At 39.3% G+C, this 18,663-nt stretch overlaps 1 protein-coding gene across 1 annotated transcript in view; it reads right to left on the minus strand.

Annotated features, from left to right (window-relative positions):
- TOPAZ1 (testis and ovary specific PAZ domain containing 1) overlaps positions 1-18,438 on the minus strand; it is a 93,428-nt gene extending 74,990 nt beyond the window's left edge. The window contains exons 1-5 of the mRNA XM_030549384.1: positions 17,541-18,438; positions 13,279-15,817; positions 8,105-8,172; positions 7,677-7,807; positions 4,689-4,756 (exon numbers count right to left, since the gene is read on the minus strand). Of these exons, the coding sequence (XP_030405244.1) occupies positions 4,689-4,756; positions 7,677-7,807; positions 8,105-8,172; positions 13,279-15,817; positions 17,541-18,438 (3,704 nt within the window). The remainder of the gene's footprint in view (positions 1-4,688; positions 4,757-7,676; positions 7,808-8,104; positions 8,173-13,278; positions 15,818-17,540) is intronic.
- Positions 18,439-18,663: the final 225 nt, after the last annotated feature.

Below are 18,663 nucleotides of genomic sequence, written 5' to 3' on the forward strand. Positions count from 1 at the left end.
AATTCCAGGACTGGATTAAGATGAAGCCTGGTAAATAAGAGAAGTATGGGAAATCCATGAACCAAACTTGGTTTATCAGAAATTGGGCCTAATTAGTGGACAAAATAATCAGAAGATGGGCTATTCTGCCCACATTCCTTTTGGGGATCCTCAAAGAGACTTTGAGGGAACAGATGTGAGCACTGGTTGACTAAAAACAAGCAAGAAGGGGAAGGAGCAAGTTTCACCATCATGGCTGCTATTCCAACCAGATCCTTGGACCTTGGGATTCAGTAGAATGCCACTGTGCCTTTTCCATCCTAATCCTGAAATGTCCTAATCAGACCGGGCTGGACCCAGATGACACCACCTTCTCCACCAGATCCAGTTAACTCTTGAACACCATCTGGAGACTTTGCATCACCTCCCAGTTCCCAATGTGTCCTCTTCCTTCCTCACCTTATTTCTTCTCTTTTCCTACCCCTCTTTTTTTCCTTCTGTCCAATAAGAGTCTCTTAGCCAGCCATGATTGCATACTTTGCTACACAGGCTTACAGCGGTGAACAGAGAGGCAACTAAAAGCAATACGCTAAATAGACTGATCCTGGTACAAGTGTGCCAGCTCTCAGAGTGGCTGATAAGACAGTGGGATGTGTCAGTGTTTCTCCAGCAGTAAGGTTGCAAGTGAGTCAATACCAGAGAGACAAGCTGCGTTTTCTATCTTTGCTGTTCTTTTCTTTCCCCTTTTGTGTGTGTCTTGTTTTGTCTAGGAAACAGGACCAGATTTCAACAATAGCTCCAGCCCATCTCAACAAACTTCTTCTCTCTCTTTTCCAAAAAGGACAGTTATTATTATCTAAGAGACTGTTGAAATAAATGGATTTTCCCTCTAAAAATTTCTCTACATTACAAGAAAAGGGAATAGGGGATGTTGTTAAAATGAAAAAAATATTTTTTACATTTCAAGTTTGTTTTAACGGTTTTCCTTTGTTTTTTTGGTATCTTTAATAAAAGATTAAAAAGATTTTTTAATTACACATTTGCCATAGTACTAAGTTGGCCAAGGTCGGTTGACTAAACCCCAAACCTTGTTTAAAACAATTTAGCGTCGGGCAGTAACAGGTCACGTCAGCACCTTTTACTCTTTGGCCCATTTATTTCATCTGAATTAACACAACATGTGCCCCTTATGGGTCTGTCAAGGAAGGCACTGGTCTGAAGCTCAAGTATGGGCTTCCTAGAAGCAATGCCCCTCTATGTTGCATGGGATCCACACGGTCCAGCAGGTCTGATTTGCCTGGTGTTCTCGGCCTGGGATACGAGTCGGGATTCTCTTGGGTGGGGGGAAGATGCACCTGTTATAGAAATGGCAGTAGAGGGAGACGGATAGGCCCCCTTACTACATTCTCCAGTGGCGGTAGGGAAGTGGGGGAGAACCTGTAGGGAAGTGGAGGGAGAGTTTGGAGCAGGAGGTGGCTGAACTCCACAGTCAGAGGTGTGGTGGCTGGTATGGACTATAAGGACTTCAAGTGCAGTCTTTCATTTGTCGTGTTGCCCTCCTGAATCCAGTCCCCTTGTGAAGATGGAGTGAGTGGGGGCTACTTGTCTCAGAGCCAGTTCTTATCCAATTTTGCCTGTCTCCTTTCCTGCTGGGGAGCAGGGAACCAAAACAACTCTGCCCAGGCTGGGCTGCTTCTGCTCAGAAGAGCCAGCTTCTCTGACCCTGACAGGCAGTTCCCTCCTTGCCCAGGGAAGGGGAGATGAAGTCATGCCACCCAGAGTGGGTTGTAAAGGAAACTACCTCTGCCCACAGAGCCAGGCAATCTCCCCAGTGAAGAACACAGAGACTTTTTTTGGCCTAGCTCTGACCCTGAAGCTTGCAGAGACACCAACTACCACAAATGCCTCAAAGGGGAAGTGGAACAATCACCCCAAAAATCAAGTGCAACCCTCAGACATAGCTGGACATAGAGGAGTTACTGAAACAAACCATTAGTCTAAAAATTTGAAATGAAGCTTGGAATTTTCTTCAGGAAATGTCTACAGCAGGGGGGTATGGCTGAGCTGCCAGCTGCTGTGGTGGCAGGTAAAACTAGAAAGAACTTCAGGAGAAGGAGCATTCCTATGCTGCTAGTGACTGACAGGTCTGATTCTGTCCCCAAGCTGTAAAGACGCAGAAGTACACATTATAACAGATCTGTGAACCTTAGCACAGAGAAAGTGTATTAGTTAAATGGTTACAAAAAAAAGAAAAAGAAAAGAAAAATTTATTCCCCAGACCCTATTCCAGTTTGCAAACAGATGCACTGCTGGTATATTGGATTTTTGTGCATGCCCTTGTTAAGAGAGGTACATTATTATTTTAGTTCATTCTTGCTGAAAAAGTTTGTTTTTCTTAATTATTTCTGTCCATGAGCCAACCTTTTCCAGCATATCACTCTTCTAAACTTGTTCACAATTTTTGATTTGTCAAGATGGTAAATTAAATTGGTTCACAGTCAACCTTTTTTGCCCTGATGCTATAAGTAGACTGTCATTAAATCAAATTTCTTTCAGTTCATCTGTGTAAAGTAATTTAGCTGACTACCCTACAAGCTGAATTTTAAGATTCTGCTTGTTCTCTACTCCGCAAAATGTGCATTTCAAGTAAAGGAGTACATCTTTATTTCAATGCTATATCAGGAAAAACATGCTAAAGCAATGGGATTTTATTACTTGCAGTATTTTATAAATAGAATAAAAATCAGATGCAAATACATTTGTGCCCAGTGTAGTCTACCTACCTGTGTAGTGGTGACAACTATAAAGACCTAAGTGCCATTGTCAACAGTGCTATGTCAATGGGAGAGCTTCTTCTCCTGAAATAGCTACCACAGCTCACAGGAGCTAGAGTAATTAAGTTGAGGGGACAGCTATTTCCCGTTGGCTTAGAGCGTCTGCAGTGCAGATGCAATGCTCTAAACTCTGTAGTGTAGCTATAGCCTGTCTCTCTCTCTTTCCCACTTTCCAAAGCCTCCTGGTTGCTGAGTGAGTGACTCAAACTTCAGTTACCCTGTTTCTGAATGCTGCAGTTTCCCGGATGCTGCACTGAATACATGTGTTTCTCAAAAGATTTCCCCCACTCTCAGCTTTTGAGTCAATCCAGGTTCACAAAGCACACCAAGCACATGCTTAAGTTCCAGTGATTTCAACTGGACATACTTGAATTTAAGTATGTTCTTAAGTGTCTTGCTATCTCAGGGACACAGCATGTAGTTTCTGCAGCCTGACTCTGCTACAGATCAAAGAATTCCCATGCTAGAACAGACAGATATTGATCCAATTATTTGACTGCTGCACAGTTCTAAACAGCAGCAGTGAACATTTACACTCTATTTTCACTCTGACAGCTTAGAAAATCTTTGAGCAGCAGCAGCAGACAAACTTAGGCTGACTATGAACTGGCAGATATACTTCATGGTTTAACCCTGGGTTCAATTTGCAAGATTACTTTCACAATCAAACTTAATTAAGCTTAAGAGCTAAAAGCTTAATTAAAAAAAACGAAAGCTTAGTTTCTGCAGAAATTGATGACATTAACCTGGAAAAGTTTCCTGCTGGTCAAATATAAGTGGATTTTGTAAGTATTGACAATAAATTTTGTCACAGCCTGGGGAATCGTTTTCAACGGAAATAAATATTTGTAGTGTGACAGGCATACAATTTATCTGAACACTAGGATTAGGAAACAAAACTATTCCTACTGTTGAAAATACTGAGTGAAACTAATAAGAATACCATCTCTGTCACTCCCGATATCTATATTATAAATACTGGAGAGCCAATGTCCAGTACTGCTAGAACTGGTGACACTACAGAATGAAAGACTCGTATCTGTATTCTTGCAACGCTCACACTAGCCACAGTTACCAACTGACTATGATCTTTCATAGTTATGAGAATTACAGCAATTTAAGCATTTTGCCTGTTTTTGGAAGAACTAGGCTACAATTTGATTTGGAAAAAAAAAGTCTCCTCCCTCTTCAGTTTGAAAATTTCTTAATTTTTCCATTTAGATTTCCCCTCCATTTCCAATCTTTTATTATGAAGTTTCTAGATACAAAATGTCTTGCCGTTCCAAACAAGCTATTATATAAATCAACATAATAATAGATGTAAAAATGTGTTTTATATAGAGTTGCTAGAATTTTGCATTGCCATATTCTAGTAAAAAACTAGCCAATATATGAACTTGAGCAGTTTTAGACAAAATCTTATCATAGCCAATTTTTTCCTGGATTATTTTAATTTTGTCAAATTATTAGTTCTACAAGACAGCAAATCCAAACAGAGTCAATACAACTACTTTATAGTTTACCACCTCAAGACTGATCATCTATACTGGAATACATTTTCAGCTACATTCATTCTGAGATGCTTGAATAGATAAGACAGAGATACATCAGACAAAAATTAACTGCAGACAATCAAAATTCCGTACACTTATACCAGGATATAACAGTAACTACATTACACCTCTGATACTTCTGGCTCTGTAAACATATGTCAGTTTAATTTTCTACATAAACAGTGATATAAAGTGAAAAAAAGAGTAAATAAAATCAGACTGATGGGATTTGGTAAAAAACGTTGCTTTTCACTTTATCATTAGCATACATTACTGAAGAAGAAATAGCATATATTACTCAAAGGTATGTCACCACACGTACCTTTTTTCAGCTTCATGAATATTTACTTTTTCTTCTTTTATAGCGGCCAACTTGCCTGAAAAGCTGTACTGTGAAATGATTATAGTTTAAATAAATGTAAATTCAGATAACTCTATCCTGTATATCAAACAATCTTTCATAATTGTGCCCAGCGTAAGAACATAATAACGGTCATACTGGGTCAGACCAAAGGTACATCTAGCACAGTATTCTGTCTTCCAACAGTGGCCAATGCCAGGTGCCCCAGAGGGAATAAACAAAACAGGTAATCATCAAGTGATCCATTCTGTCCCCCGTTCCCAGCTTCTGGCAAACAAGAGGCTAGGGAAACCATCCCTGCCCATCCTGCCTAATAGCTACTGATGGCCCCATTCTCCATGAACTCATAGGCGCCGTCTCTGTGGTGCTCCATGGGGCTGGGAAAAATTAATGGGTGCTTTGCACCTACTGGCAGCCAAGTTTCCCTCATCGTCCACCTCACCTCCTCCTCTTCCCCTCAATGTGCTGCGTCCCCGCTCCTCCGCCTACCTCCCAGAGCTTCCTGCCCAGCCACTGCCAAACAGCTGTCTGGCAGCGTTAGCACACTTGGAGGGGGGGGAAAGCAGGGACACGGCACGCTCAAATGGAGGAGACGGGGAAAAGGTGGGGCCGGGGCAGGGATTTGGGGAAGGAGTTGGAATGGGGTGGGAAGAGGCGAGGTCTCGTGGAAGGGGTGGAGTGTGGGTGGAGCTGGAAGCAGAGGGAGAAGTCGAGCACCCACGAGAAAGAGGGGAAGTTGGCATCTATGCATGAACTTATCTAGTTCTTTTTTGTACATATAATATTTTACAAAACACAAAGTTTCTGCATATCATTTCCACTTTAATGGGGGCTCAAATGTGAGCAGTTATCTTTTACTATACAAAATCTAATGCAGATCACAGCAGCTACTGTTATCTAAAGAGAAACAAATTTATATTCATCTGATTTTTTCTTAAGCTAATACTGCTACACGTAAGATTATTATAAATGAAAGATTAGAGGAAAAACACCCGTTTCAGATTGTCCATAGTCTGTTTCATGGTTTTTCCCATATAGTTAGTTTCATCTGAGGTTTGTTGGATTTTTCATACAACCACAGGAAAGAGAAGAAACAGGAAAATGTTGCTGAAAACACAAAAATTGGCAAGGGAACTCAAAACAAATATTCTTCACTCAACCCTCTCCTTCAAACACGAATGACTGATTTTCCATCCTTACTGGTGAACAGTTGGAGGTTATGATGTGTTATATCATGGTTGTTCAAGTGGCAAAGTTTATACCTTGGGGTGAGAAGTAGAGGGTATATACCAGGGATTGCCAAACTTACTGAGTCTCTGAGCTGCGTATGACAATCTTCATTAGTTTAAGAGCCACAGTGCACCAGCTGGAATTCGGGGCTTCAGCCCCACTCCTGCTGAAGACCTGAGCCCCAGCAGGCATGCCCCGCGGGGCTGTAGCCGAGATTCCTCTCCCCACTAGGCAGAAGCCCCTACCCCACCACCCTGCTGCAAAGCAGAGGTCCCATGCTCCCAACTCAGGTAGGTGGAGAATGGCAATGTAATTGTAAAAGAGCCACATGCTGCTCCTGAGCCACAGTCTGGCCACCCTTGGTATATATTGCTGTCCTGGGACACTACAGGAAGACAAGACAAGACACGAAACCAGGAATGTGGCTTAACTAGACTGCGACTTTATTAAGTAACACATATAGGAACTATCTTGGAATTACTCATATAGTACAGGTCATCCTTCCTTAATCCATACCTTGCAGTGGAGTACTATTATCACTTCTCTCACCCTGTTAACCTGGTCCCAGACTGCTGCAGGGGCTCCATCATCCTCCCTCATATGAGGGTTAAATGTGTGGTGAAGAGAGGGTTTGTCTACCCACTGCCTCTGACATTAGGAGCCCTGATCCCATTCCCCGTTTTCTTTAGGAGATGGAGTCACAATTTAAGGTCAAAAGGGACCACCAGATCATTTAGTCTGACCTCCTCTGTATCACAGGCCATCAGTACCAAACAGCACCCACACACTAGAGCAAATTTGCTATCCATTCCAGTTTAACAGGGAACCAGATCCCCTATTGATCACTACCAGAGCTGAGCACCTGCCAAGCTGCAACAGAATTAATTTTACAACTTAACCTACCCTGTGCTGCTTAGAGGAAGGTGAGAAAATCCGTAGCAGCAGCACCCTGGCCAATCTGGCAGTGAAGAGAAATTCATTCCCAATCTCAAAAAGATAATTAGCATGAGGCCACAGGATCCAAAAAACCCAGTCCTACTCTAATTTCAAGAGATGAAAAGAAGAATTTTTCTTCCTTGTGTAGAATGGTCCCTTTAGGCAGGGGTAAGGGCTTATAAATGCTCCTTTTAAGTTCTAGGGAGCCAATCATCTTATATGGCATCCCTTCTGTCACAACCCATCAGCCACAGAGCCTCTCTCTTCCCCTTCTTAAGTCCAGCAGAAGAGGGGTATGGGGCAATTCTTAAAAGGGCCAATGCTTTTTCTTTCCCCTGCAGGCCCAAAGCAGGCTGCAAAGTGGAGACAATCTGATGCCATAACTTCATTTCCTTGCTTTTTGTTAGGTATGTTATATACAGACCAGTCTTAATGGACATATAATGCAGTGTTTGTGCATATTTTTATTAGAATAACCTGATTTATATTATTGTAAGACATGAGTAATGTTACCATAATTAATATGGTAATATCTTATTCAAGTTAAAATTTTAAATTGAAGTGTCAGTAACAAATCAGAAAAATAGTTGTAGACCTGGTCTACAGAACATATTAAAGTAATCAATAAAACCCTCTTTATAAAAGCAACTATACCCTTTACTACATAAAATTAAAATGTAACATGACTATGAAATGCCATTAGTAATTAGGATTTTCTATGTGGACTACTGTCATTCCTGCCTAATTCGTTTGTGACATAATGCAATGTATTTTCTTTAGTACCTTCTCATCCATATGAGAATCCTTTAAGAGTTCATCTGATTCAACCAGCTGCCCATCCTCGAAAGACTCCTCAATTACACCTCCCAAAGGACAGCTTCCACTTGAGGAATCATGTTTTTGAATCTTATTAGCTGAAAAGGTGGAACATATTACTGCAAAGTCTTCCATACTAAGCTGTTATAGCAATGAAATTTAAGAACTCATATTGCTTCCTAAATGTAAAATTTGTATAAAATTATTTCAATATGAAAGCTTAAAGTGTATCTTCAAAGTAAATATTACAGAAATAGAGAATCAAGAAGGGATATACTATTGATCTGACAAATTTTCTAATTTATTTTAGAAAATAATGAAGGTATGGGTTTTGCTACTGAATACCTTCATATCTGTTCTCCCTAACTACACATTTTAAAAATTTCCATTCTTACCCATCAGCAGTGCATCATATGAATCTGTGATAGATTTCAATGTTCCAGATTCTTGAATGGGACTCTCTCTGTTTTAAACAAAAAGTACATTTCAAATCTCTAGTAAAGAGGCAGACTAATCTAACCTAACTACAGAAAATCAAAGCTTTCCAGTCCAACAATGAATGCTTTCAGCTATGGACAGAACATATTTACAGCATAACAGTCCCACTATGAGTTGGGTTTTCTACACTCACATATTGCTTTCCTTGACTATCCCCTCGTCTAAACACATTCACAATTGTTTTAGTATTATTCTACATACAGTAGTAATATTTACATTATTAAAAAGTTCTTCAATTTTGGCTTTTCTCCTCAATACACCTTTGCCTAAAATATTGTTGGGGGAATCTTTCACATCAAAGGTCAGACAAATCCAGCAGTTACAAGAAATTAAGGAACATTTGTAAATACTGTGTTAGTTAACCAGTTCACCAATTTCAAAATATTTATAACACTTTTCCTGCAAGATAAATCCCAAAAGGTATTTATTGAAAATGTTACTAATTTACGTAGACTTCATCCACTTCTGGATGAAACACAGTGCGGCAATACTACATAATTTAAGCGAGGAAAAGAAGAATACTGCAATCAACAAATATTGTGGCTTAAATATTGGTACAGTCTGAAAATTTCCTATTTCCCCAAAACCACAAACAAGTAAAAGTGTTATCTGAAAAGTGCAAACAGAATTACCCAGGCAAGAAACTGCATAAGGCAACAGGGGAGACCTGGGGGCATACTGAGCAACAGCATGGCACAGCAGTAATTAGCAAGGTGATCAGAGAGGGCAGGTAGGAATGGAAACATCCTACCTTGGGGAAATTTAGCGAACAGAGTACAAGGTTGAGTACTTATGCGCAAGTCAATGTATATAGACATTTGGCTTAAATACAAATATCTCAGAGGATTGACAAAACTCATTGCAAGTTAATCATCAATGAGTTTCACGTCAGACAAAATGTTTACTTTGCAGAAACTATGCAGAGCTTTCTGATAAAAGGCAGTTTTTTTTAATAAGTGTTTCTCCCCACAAAATGTGACACCTGTGTTAGTCATATGAAATGCAAAGGGTCAGACAATGTGTTATTTTGTTCACAATTATTAACTGCTCCTTAAAATCAATGTCAGGAGATCTGCTTATCTACCATACATTATTTTATTTTTAGAGATTTGAAATAGCCCTAAATCTTGGCTCAAAGTATCTTAAAATAAGCATGAAAGACTTCATAGAAACAACTGAGGTTACCTCAGAAATTTAGTTACAGTACTTGCTGATGATCCATTCACAGGCCTACATCTTAGTAACAAGCCTATGTACATAACATTCATGCAGGACTGGAAAATATACCGTCGTTGTTGGTGTAGCACATTGAAATATAGAACAGCTGATGGTATCCCATAGAAATAGTATTAGGAGGTCTAGGAATTGGAATAGCTCCAGTTAAACATGCTTTGCTTGAATTTAGACAGTATAGTGAACGTGGTCTTTTCTAATGGCATGCTGCAGGCCAAGTTTAGACAAGAAACTCTTCACATTATTGTGTACTGAATCAATCACAACTGAGAGCTTTCTATTCTAGATAGCAAAAATGAGATTTCCCTATCATAAAGGCTGAATTTAGAAAGATTTTCACACTTTACTGTTTAAGTACAGGAGCTCCTGTTGATGCCCTAGAGGCAAATGAGCTATTCTGGAGTGATCTTCACCATGTAGACTGCTTTGCTAGTCAGGTCTGAACACTGGAAACAATTATCAAAAAGAGACTGTTTTGCTTGTCATCCACACACAAGAAGCAGACTCAGGGTCATTCTTAAAGAGACCAAAACAGGCAAGACACAGAGCATATTGTATTGTATCAACTTAAGTAATCACCGTGACTGAAGCTAGAAAATGCTATGCTAGAACTCATAGCAGTGGAAACAATTCTGCTTTACATCCAAAAACTTATCAGAGATGAAAAATGTGAAAGGGTAAACCCTTAAAGTTGCTATTGCACATAGAAAACATTCATCAGGAGAGAGCAACTACCATTCACATGGTTTCAATGCTCTGACTCCTCGAAGAAGCCTAGAGACAAGAAAGAACTGGCCCATTATAGCAACTAACAGTCTATTAGCTCCTCGATTTTGAATTAGGAGGAAAAAGCTAGTTACAGAGCATAAATTACAAAACGTATGATGCTAGAATATGGCAAGCTGATATAACTAACTCTCCATGGCAAATCAAGGGAAGGTTCTGACAAGCTACAGAATCTTTTTTTTTCATTTTTAGAGACAAGCTGGGTGAAGTATCATCTTTTTCTGGACCAACCAGACTGCCAAACCCAGCCATCAGTTGAGCAGGCCTGAATTAGAGTGGATAATCTTGTTCTTAATTTATGAGCCTCAATTTCAGCATTTATACAATGGGAGTTATATTTACCTACTGTATAGAGATGCTGTGAAACCTAAGAAAATTTTACTGAAGTATTATGTAAGAGCAAGTATTACACAACAACTAACAGGGAAAAGAGCTCAGAAGTTTTAGGGTCCCAGCCCTGAGTATTTTACTTTAGGACTCATGGCCTGAGAGGTGGAACAACCTCCTCTAGCTTTTAAGCACTTGTATGTTTTGACCAGACCTGCTATGTAAATCACTATACAATTAGCTAGCTTTGTATCATATCAACATTTAAGGCCACCTTTTAAAAAGTATTTTCAGCTATATATGCATCATGATATGGTGTATTTAAAAATTAAATAGTTCTCAAATGTTTTTTCAAGCTTTCCCTGAAGAATGTTTAGGGCTTTTTGTTTTTTGCTTTTTTTTTTTTTTTTTTTGGTTTTTGTTGTTTAACAATGAGGAAAAATTATTTAACTGACTTTTTTCTCTTTCAAAACACCAAAAAGTCATATTCAGGTACAGACCAAGAACAGAACGTTTCAGCCCAAAGGTGAGTATTTTGGAATGAGCCAGGGCTCAGAAACAGGTTGGGGGGAGGGGTACCAATTAACTGTACCAGCACTTCTCTGAAGCTACTACTTTGTTCTTCAGAATCACAGCTTCTTTTTAAAAAACAAATTTTCTAAGTTGTTATAGTTGTGAAGACAACATCAAAAATGTGAACCAAACATAACCAAGGCAGAAAAAGCTGGTCTCTAGAGACTGAGAACAATGGGTCTGATATTTGTTCTTCCATTAAGGTATTAACTCATATCCCAGTGATAGTTAATAATGTTGACATTTAAATTATTTCATTCCTCATGTATGTAAGGAGAGGGAGAATGACAGATCTATACAATGTACTATGAGTCAAGTCTCATCTTGATACCAAAAGAAGGTGGCACTGGCGAGATAACACCAATTATTTTTTCTCAAATCAAAGAGCCAGAAAAGCCCAGGGCATACTGAAACCCCTACAAGGGGGAGCCAAGTTCAAAGCCTCAGTGGAGAGCATGCAAAAACATATTCTGAACATCTGCAAAATGCACAGTGGGCAGTGTCTCATTTTGGTGCCTTACCAGGGAAGATCTTGGAAGAGCACTTCCCACCTTTTCCCTTCTCAATCTGACCCCTGGTTATGAGCATATGATAACTGGGATCTCAAACTACAGCAGTCACCACAAGCTTTCACCCTTGGTTATGAGCACATGAAAAACCATGAATAAATAGGTATGGGAACTGATCCTTAGACATATTTCCCCTAGCTCATGCTTAAGGATCAGTAGTAAGGCAACATGTGAGAAATACTGTTGCAACACCAACAATATGATCTATCATTTCATCTGGGAACAGAAAACTTCATATTCTATTAATAATAAAGTCACCTTCTTGGAGCACTAAACTGTCAAACCCTGAGACCAACATTTATCTGCATGAGTTAAGAAACTGTCCTAAAGGTCTTTGGATTTGTTTTTGTTGGCCTTTTTTTGGGGGGGGGAGGGTTGCTGCTGCTACTTTACTTTGTCAAAAGTTAGATTCTAAGATACACGGTTAAAATTAAACTTTAAAATGGATATTGAAATCACACACTTCAGCACTACTCTAAGCAAAACTCCTACTTTCCTCCTTTGTACACCATAGTTTCAGGAAACAGGGAGATAACTGTCAAGGAGGATTTCAACGTAAGAAATTGGCAATATTTAAAAAAAATAGTTTAAAAATGTTAGTTGTTGTATTAACCTAAAAAAGATAAAGATGACAGGGAGCAAAGAGCATGAACAGAGGAAGCAAATAAAAATTGAATGGGAAGGCACTTGTCTTCAGGTCTTTGGAGAAAATCCTGTACTCTAAACCTCTATGCAAGTTTTATACTTTTCTCATAAGATTACCAATGTTGTACAACAGCTCATATATCAAGCAGCAATAAAAAGATTTTGAGTCTCTCTAAACACACACGGTGAGCTGCCATCTATAGAAGGTTGCTAGTACACGTAATTCTGCTCTCCCTCCTTTACTGTACCTTACTCTGATCTCAATGTGTAAATCAACCACCACAATGCAAGACTGGTAAAAATATTGACTAGAACCTAGTAGACAAATTATAGTTTTAAAAATCATTCAGCATGTGAGAAAAACGTATTGTTACTATCCGGATAACCAAAATCACTTACTCATGTGAATGCAGAAACAGCAGAAGGTATAGCAATAGAAAAAGTTACACATATTTTAAAATGCCATACTACAACATAAAGCTATCATTAAGGGGACACTAATGAGATAATTCACATATACAACATTTCAGCATTACCAGTATTACTCTCACATCTTACTTAAAAAGAACTTTAAATAATTCATTTCCTTTTCAGCATGTTTTTTCCGTTTCACTCAGCCAGACCAATTCAGTTACTTTGGTTTATAATCAGTTTTACTTTCTGGTTCTCATGCAGTAACCATACGCTGTGTTTGGATTCAGAATTTGCCAAAAAATGTTTAAATTCCCAAAGCCCATTTTTGCTGATTTTTTTTTTTTAGTTTCATGAAACTGTTTCTGTTCATACTGAATGCATAACTGTGCTGCCCACTCTACTAAACATACACACATACAGTATTTTTGGGGAAACCTGAATACCTGGACTAAACTAAATTGATGTCTCAATGTACTCAGTATTACACAAATATTTTTATGAAGGTAAAGCAATGATATGCATACCTAAAGTAATTCCTTGTATCCTTAGTTTCTGGAAGGACAAGGCATTTTGGCTTGACATCCTGTTTTTCCTCCGAGGTAGTACTGATATTACAGTGCTTTTCAGTCACATGGTTCATTGTCAATGCAAGCTCCCCTTCATCAGTGGTTCCAAAAAGGTCAGGGTCATCTTGAATTACATCAATCACAAGAATATCATCTTCATAAGCCTTAAGAACATCTGGAAAGTTTTTAATCTTACTCTGTGCAAGATCCATTTTTGATTTCTTTTTATCATCATCATCATGCATTTCTAATGAAATAGAACAGTCAACCGTTTTACTGGAATAATCTAGTGTGCGACTTGGTGATGCAGTAACAGAAGAGTCAATAACATCCTCAAGAGCAGATGACTCCAATTCTCTCTCAAGAGAAGCACACTGATATGTAGAAACACGTTCAGAAAGTATATTTATTTCATTTGAAAGATTTTCAGAACCACCACTGCCAAAGTCCTTACTGATCATTCGGTCAGCATTTTCCTTTAAGGGGATTACAGAGATATCTGCCTCTTCAGAGATAGGTTGCTGCTTAGAGACTACCACAGAGGAATTCTCCTCGGCTCTGTTCTGCCTTGCTGAAGTAGCAGCAGATCTGTGAAGGCATTCCAGTGGACTGTACGTTTCTTTATCTAATGATCTAATATAGTCCACACTCCTGGATTCAGTTTTATTTTTGCGTAAAGGAATTTTGAAATTTGATAGATTTCCCGGGTTTAACATTTTCATTAAGTTTGGAATTGTAACTGTTTTTTTCATCATTGATGTCTTATGATTAACAATCATTTTACTTGTTTTGTCATCTTCAGATATACCATCCTGGAGAGCCATCATCCGATTTTTCTTTGTTAAAGCTCCTTTGTTTTTATCATCTTGTTTTTGTTTTACTGCCAAATTTAAGATCACCTGAGCTTCATGGACAGCTTCAGACTTAGAAGCTATGGGACTACTATCCACTGACGACTCTAGATTTTCATTACAGGTGACTCTCAAAGTCCCACAAATATCCAATAATGACGACTCTGGTGTTCTAACAGAAGTCAGACATTCAATGTTAGAATCCATTGTTATTTTACACACAGATTCTTTGACACTTTCTGCCTCTAACATACTTAGATCTAATTGTCTGGAGTTATCAGTTAAAACCATCTCTCTTACAGCTTCGGTATTGTTTTCATATGAACATTCCTGAGAACCAGAAGTTGAAGTTTTTCCTTCCAGGACAGACACGTGATTTTTATGAAACCATTCAGAAGTTCTAGCACATGATTCACGAGGCCAAACATTTTTACCAGACATTGGTACTATTCTTTGACAGCTATATAGATGTAATTTCTTAACATTACTTTTAAATTTTTCATTTGACACTATCCTCTCTTTCTTTTGGCAACTGGCATCATTGCAGTAATCAGAAATTATGTCACTGACCAAAGTGACCACTTCTGGACTATTTAAGGTATTTGAGCGGTCTTGTTGTTCTATACTTTCTGAATCAAAACTACTCTTGTCTCCTTTTGCAATTTCAGATAACTCAAGTCTCTTCTCAAAACTACCTTCTGTTGCACAGGGTTTCAAGTGCATTTTTCTATTAAATGAGGCAGTACAACCATTTTGTGCTTCTTGAATATTTGGTTCTAGATGGGGATCTGATTTTTGATCAAATGAAGATGAGGAAGTAGTGTCATTGCTATTTAACTCTAAAATTGCTAAAGAGTCTGTTGTGGCAGTTTTATCTTCCGTATGTAACTCATATTCACAGTATTTGTTGTCCATAACTGGGAGAACATTCTGGACTGATGATTTTTCAAAAAGTTTCATCCTTTTCCTAGGCTTTCTATCAATATTCCACTTTCTTTCCCTCAAGCACTTACTGTTTTCATTTTGACAATTTTTTCTATTTTGGCATATTCCTTCTTTGTCAAATGGTATACTTTTCTGTGTGGACATCTGCATTACAGTAAGCTTGCTATTCATATCACTCTGTCCCATAACACTGTCAGGACAAGAAGTCTCTCTCTTACCCTGTGCTACATGCAAGAATCCACCACCAATTTTGTAACTGCAGTTGGTTGCATCAACTGAAGACTTTACAAATGTATTAAGGTAACGACAGTCATATAATTTTACAACTGGATTCCTTTCTACTGTGGATGGCAAGTTATTATGATAATTAGGGATTTCTCTGCATTTTTCATCCTTAGACTTTACCAGTCTGCTCTTTGTCACTTTATTTTCTGTTACTTTTACATCCAAATTCTGTAAACATCTGATCTTGGTGATTCTATTTCTTCTCCTGTTACCCTGTACTGCAGATCCCCTTTTTAAACCCGGACATACTGGTGCCTTGCTCCGAGTTCCATCTGACTTAGCTTCCTGGAGAGATTCAGAGTAAGCTACTAGTGGTTTCTTTATGTTATAATCTTTTGATATATTTAGATCAGTCTCCAGCTGCTTTCCATCCTGTGCATCTGAGTCTTCCTTAACTTCTATTATTTTTTTCTTTGCTGATTTAAAAAAAAAAAGGATCGCAGTCAGTCTTACACATTAATACAAGTGCTTTAAGAAAAAAATGAACTATTGCCTTTTTAGAAAAAAATACTACAAACATGGTTCTTCAAGACTATTTATCTACCAAATAAAAACTATAGAGGTGAAATGTAGTTGTGCTACATTCTAACATATTTACATACAGAAAATAACTAGCCTATTAACTGGCTTAAAATATCTGTTACATAACATCTTTACAGAATGCTAGGCTGTTATAAGAAAAAAAATTGAAAGAACTTCAAACATATCCCAACTAGCAAATCAGACTGAAGTATTTTTGCAAGAAAATGCTAGATACTATTCCCACTTCTAAATTTTAGGTAAAGCCTTTTGTTCACATATTATGTGTTGAAATAAATACATTCATAAATTATGTGTTCAAGATCATCTGAGCAAAAAAAAAAAAAGCACCTGTTTAAAAATTTAATTCATGAAGAACCAGAAAGACAAATTCTTTATTATACTAAACAAATTACTGTTCTTTTAATATGAAGTATTCATTATATCTAAAAATTGTATTTGTGAACACTTCATTGCAAATCAGAAAAAATATTGGTAAAACTCTGTGAGAAAGTTAGTAATACTTCACATAATCATTAAACTAAGGCAATAGCTTTCAATCTGTGGCGGGGGGGGGGGAGAAGGACCACATACTACACCTTTACCCCGATATAAGGCGACTCAATATAACAGGAATTCGGATATAACACGGTAAAGCAGCGCTCCAGCAGATCAAAGCAAGTTCAATATAACACAGTAAGATTTTTTGGCTCCTGAGGACAGCGTTATATCAGGGTAGAGGTGTATGTCTACGATTTCCAAAGTAGTACGCACCTCCATTCTAAATTTTTAAGGGTCTGCAAATGAAAAAAGGTTGAAAACCACTAAACTAAGGTGCTTCTTTAATAAGATCTCAAAATTTTTAAAACAGATCATAATTTCAGTATTTAAGTTTTTCCTATTGCAATAAATCATGCCTATCTGAAAAAGGGCTCAAATACATAATACTATTTTCAACAATACAGAAAAAAGTTCGTATTTCCATCAAGAAATTAGAGACAACAATGCTCTTAATTCCCAACCCGCATATTTATAAAACCTTACTAAGCTTTCTGATCTTTAATTTTAGTTCAGCTGAACCCACAGCCTTTTCCTTTCCATCTTTCTGTCTCTCACCATTGTCCTCTACTCTACTAATGAACAGACCATCAGTGGGTGCAGAACCCACTTCTTGCCCTATAACCTGTTGCTGCTCCATCTTCCCTCGTCTGCTCCTTCGAGTATTTCCAGCAGTAGAAGCCCTGCCTGGCCTCCAGCGCTGGGCTTCATAATTCTTCCCACATATCAGCCTTGACTGAGAAGGAGCCTGGGTCACCATCTTCACCCTTTCATCTGCTGAGGCCCTGCTCCTCTTCCTGTGTTCTGAGCTTCCTGTTCCCTCCAAGTAAGTCCTACCCTTTTCCCCACAGGTCCCTGCTTCCTTCTGGGGTCCTTGTAGCCATAGTTCCACAGAAGAGCTCCTGCCTCTCCTTCCAGGGCTACATGCTCCCTTATGGAGGCCTAGACTGTGTGGCTGCAGTACCACCATGGAATGCCTGCCCCTTATCCTTGAGCTATCTGTACTCTCCTGAAGACCTGAGTTCTGGAGATGTGATTCCTCAGCGGTGCATGAGTGCTTACCCCTCCTCTTCCCCAGGCTTCCCACTTCCTCCTGGGTGCCTGAGTTTTGTAATTGCAAGGAACGCCTGAACCGCTTTCCTGGGATTACTGGTTCTTCTCGGAGGCTTAGTCTCTGCGGCTGCACCACTGCCAATGAGTGTCTGCCCCTCTTCCCTGGGCTCTTTAGTTTTACTTCCACCAAAGATTGCCCACCCTTTTTTCCCAGATTCCTTTTTTTATCTATAGGCTCTGACATCCTGACCTCTGTTAAAAAACATCTGTCCCTCTTCCCTGGGCTCTCTACTTTCTCCTGGGGTCCCAGGACAGATAAGGGGTGCCTGCCTCTCTTCCCCAGGCTTCCTGCTTTTACCCAAGACTCTGTCCCTGCCAACAAACATTTGACCCTTTTCACTGGGCTCTTTTCTCCCTCCTTGTTCCTCAGCACTCTTGGTTCTGAAAATGAGCACTGGCTCCCTTTTCCCTGTCTCCTCACTTCCTCCTGAAGCCCCAGTTCTACCAAGGTGCACTGGCTCCTCTCACTCAGGCTCACTGCTTCCTTCTCAGAGTCTGGGATTTGCACGTCCAGTGCCATCAGGCTCCCTGCATCCTTCCCAGGCTCCAGCGCTACTGGTTCTGACAAGGTGCATCTGTCACTCCCCTCTGGGCTCACCAGTTCTTCCTGGGTGTATGGAATTTGTAGCTTCAATTCCATTAAGGAATGTCTGCTCTTTTTCCCTGGGCTTCCTAAACCCTCTTGGGGCCCCAACAGCTCCAATTTTGCTGAGGAGCTACTTCTTAGTTTTCCCTCAATCCCTGTTGCCAATTTCTCTTCCAACCTAGTTCCAGGGGAAAACTGCTGCAAGCCTTGTCCTCTCTTTTTACAGATAGCCTTTTCCCAACACCTCCCTACTGGCACCATCACCTTCTCCCAGACTTTAGTTGCAGCATGGTCTGAAACCTGTAAAGCTGCTTCTCTTCTGCCTCCAGCAGCAGCAGCAATGCCTCTTCCTCTGCAACCTCGTCCCCCTTCCTTTCTTTTACCTATAAGCCTTGTATTAGCCCCATGTTGCTCCTCCACAGATGCTATTGCTGGGAGTGTGAACTGCTCACACGGGCCATTGGAGAACAGGATAGGTGATGAAGA

Source organism: Gopherus evgoodei, chromosome 2 (assembly GCF_007399415.2).
Source record: "Gopherus evgoodei ecotype Sinaloan lineage chromosome 2, rGopEvg1_v1.p, whole genome shotgun sequence".
NCBI lineage: Eukaryota > Metazoa > Chordata > Testudines > Testudinidae > Gopherus > Gopherus evgoodei.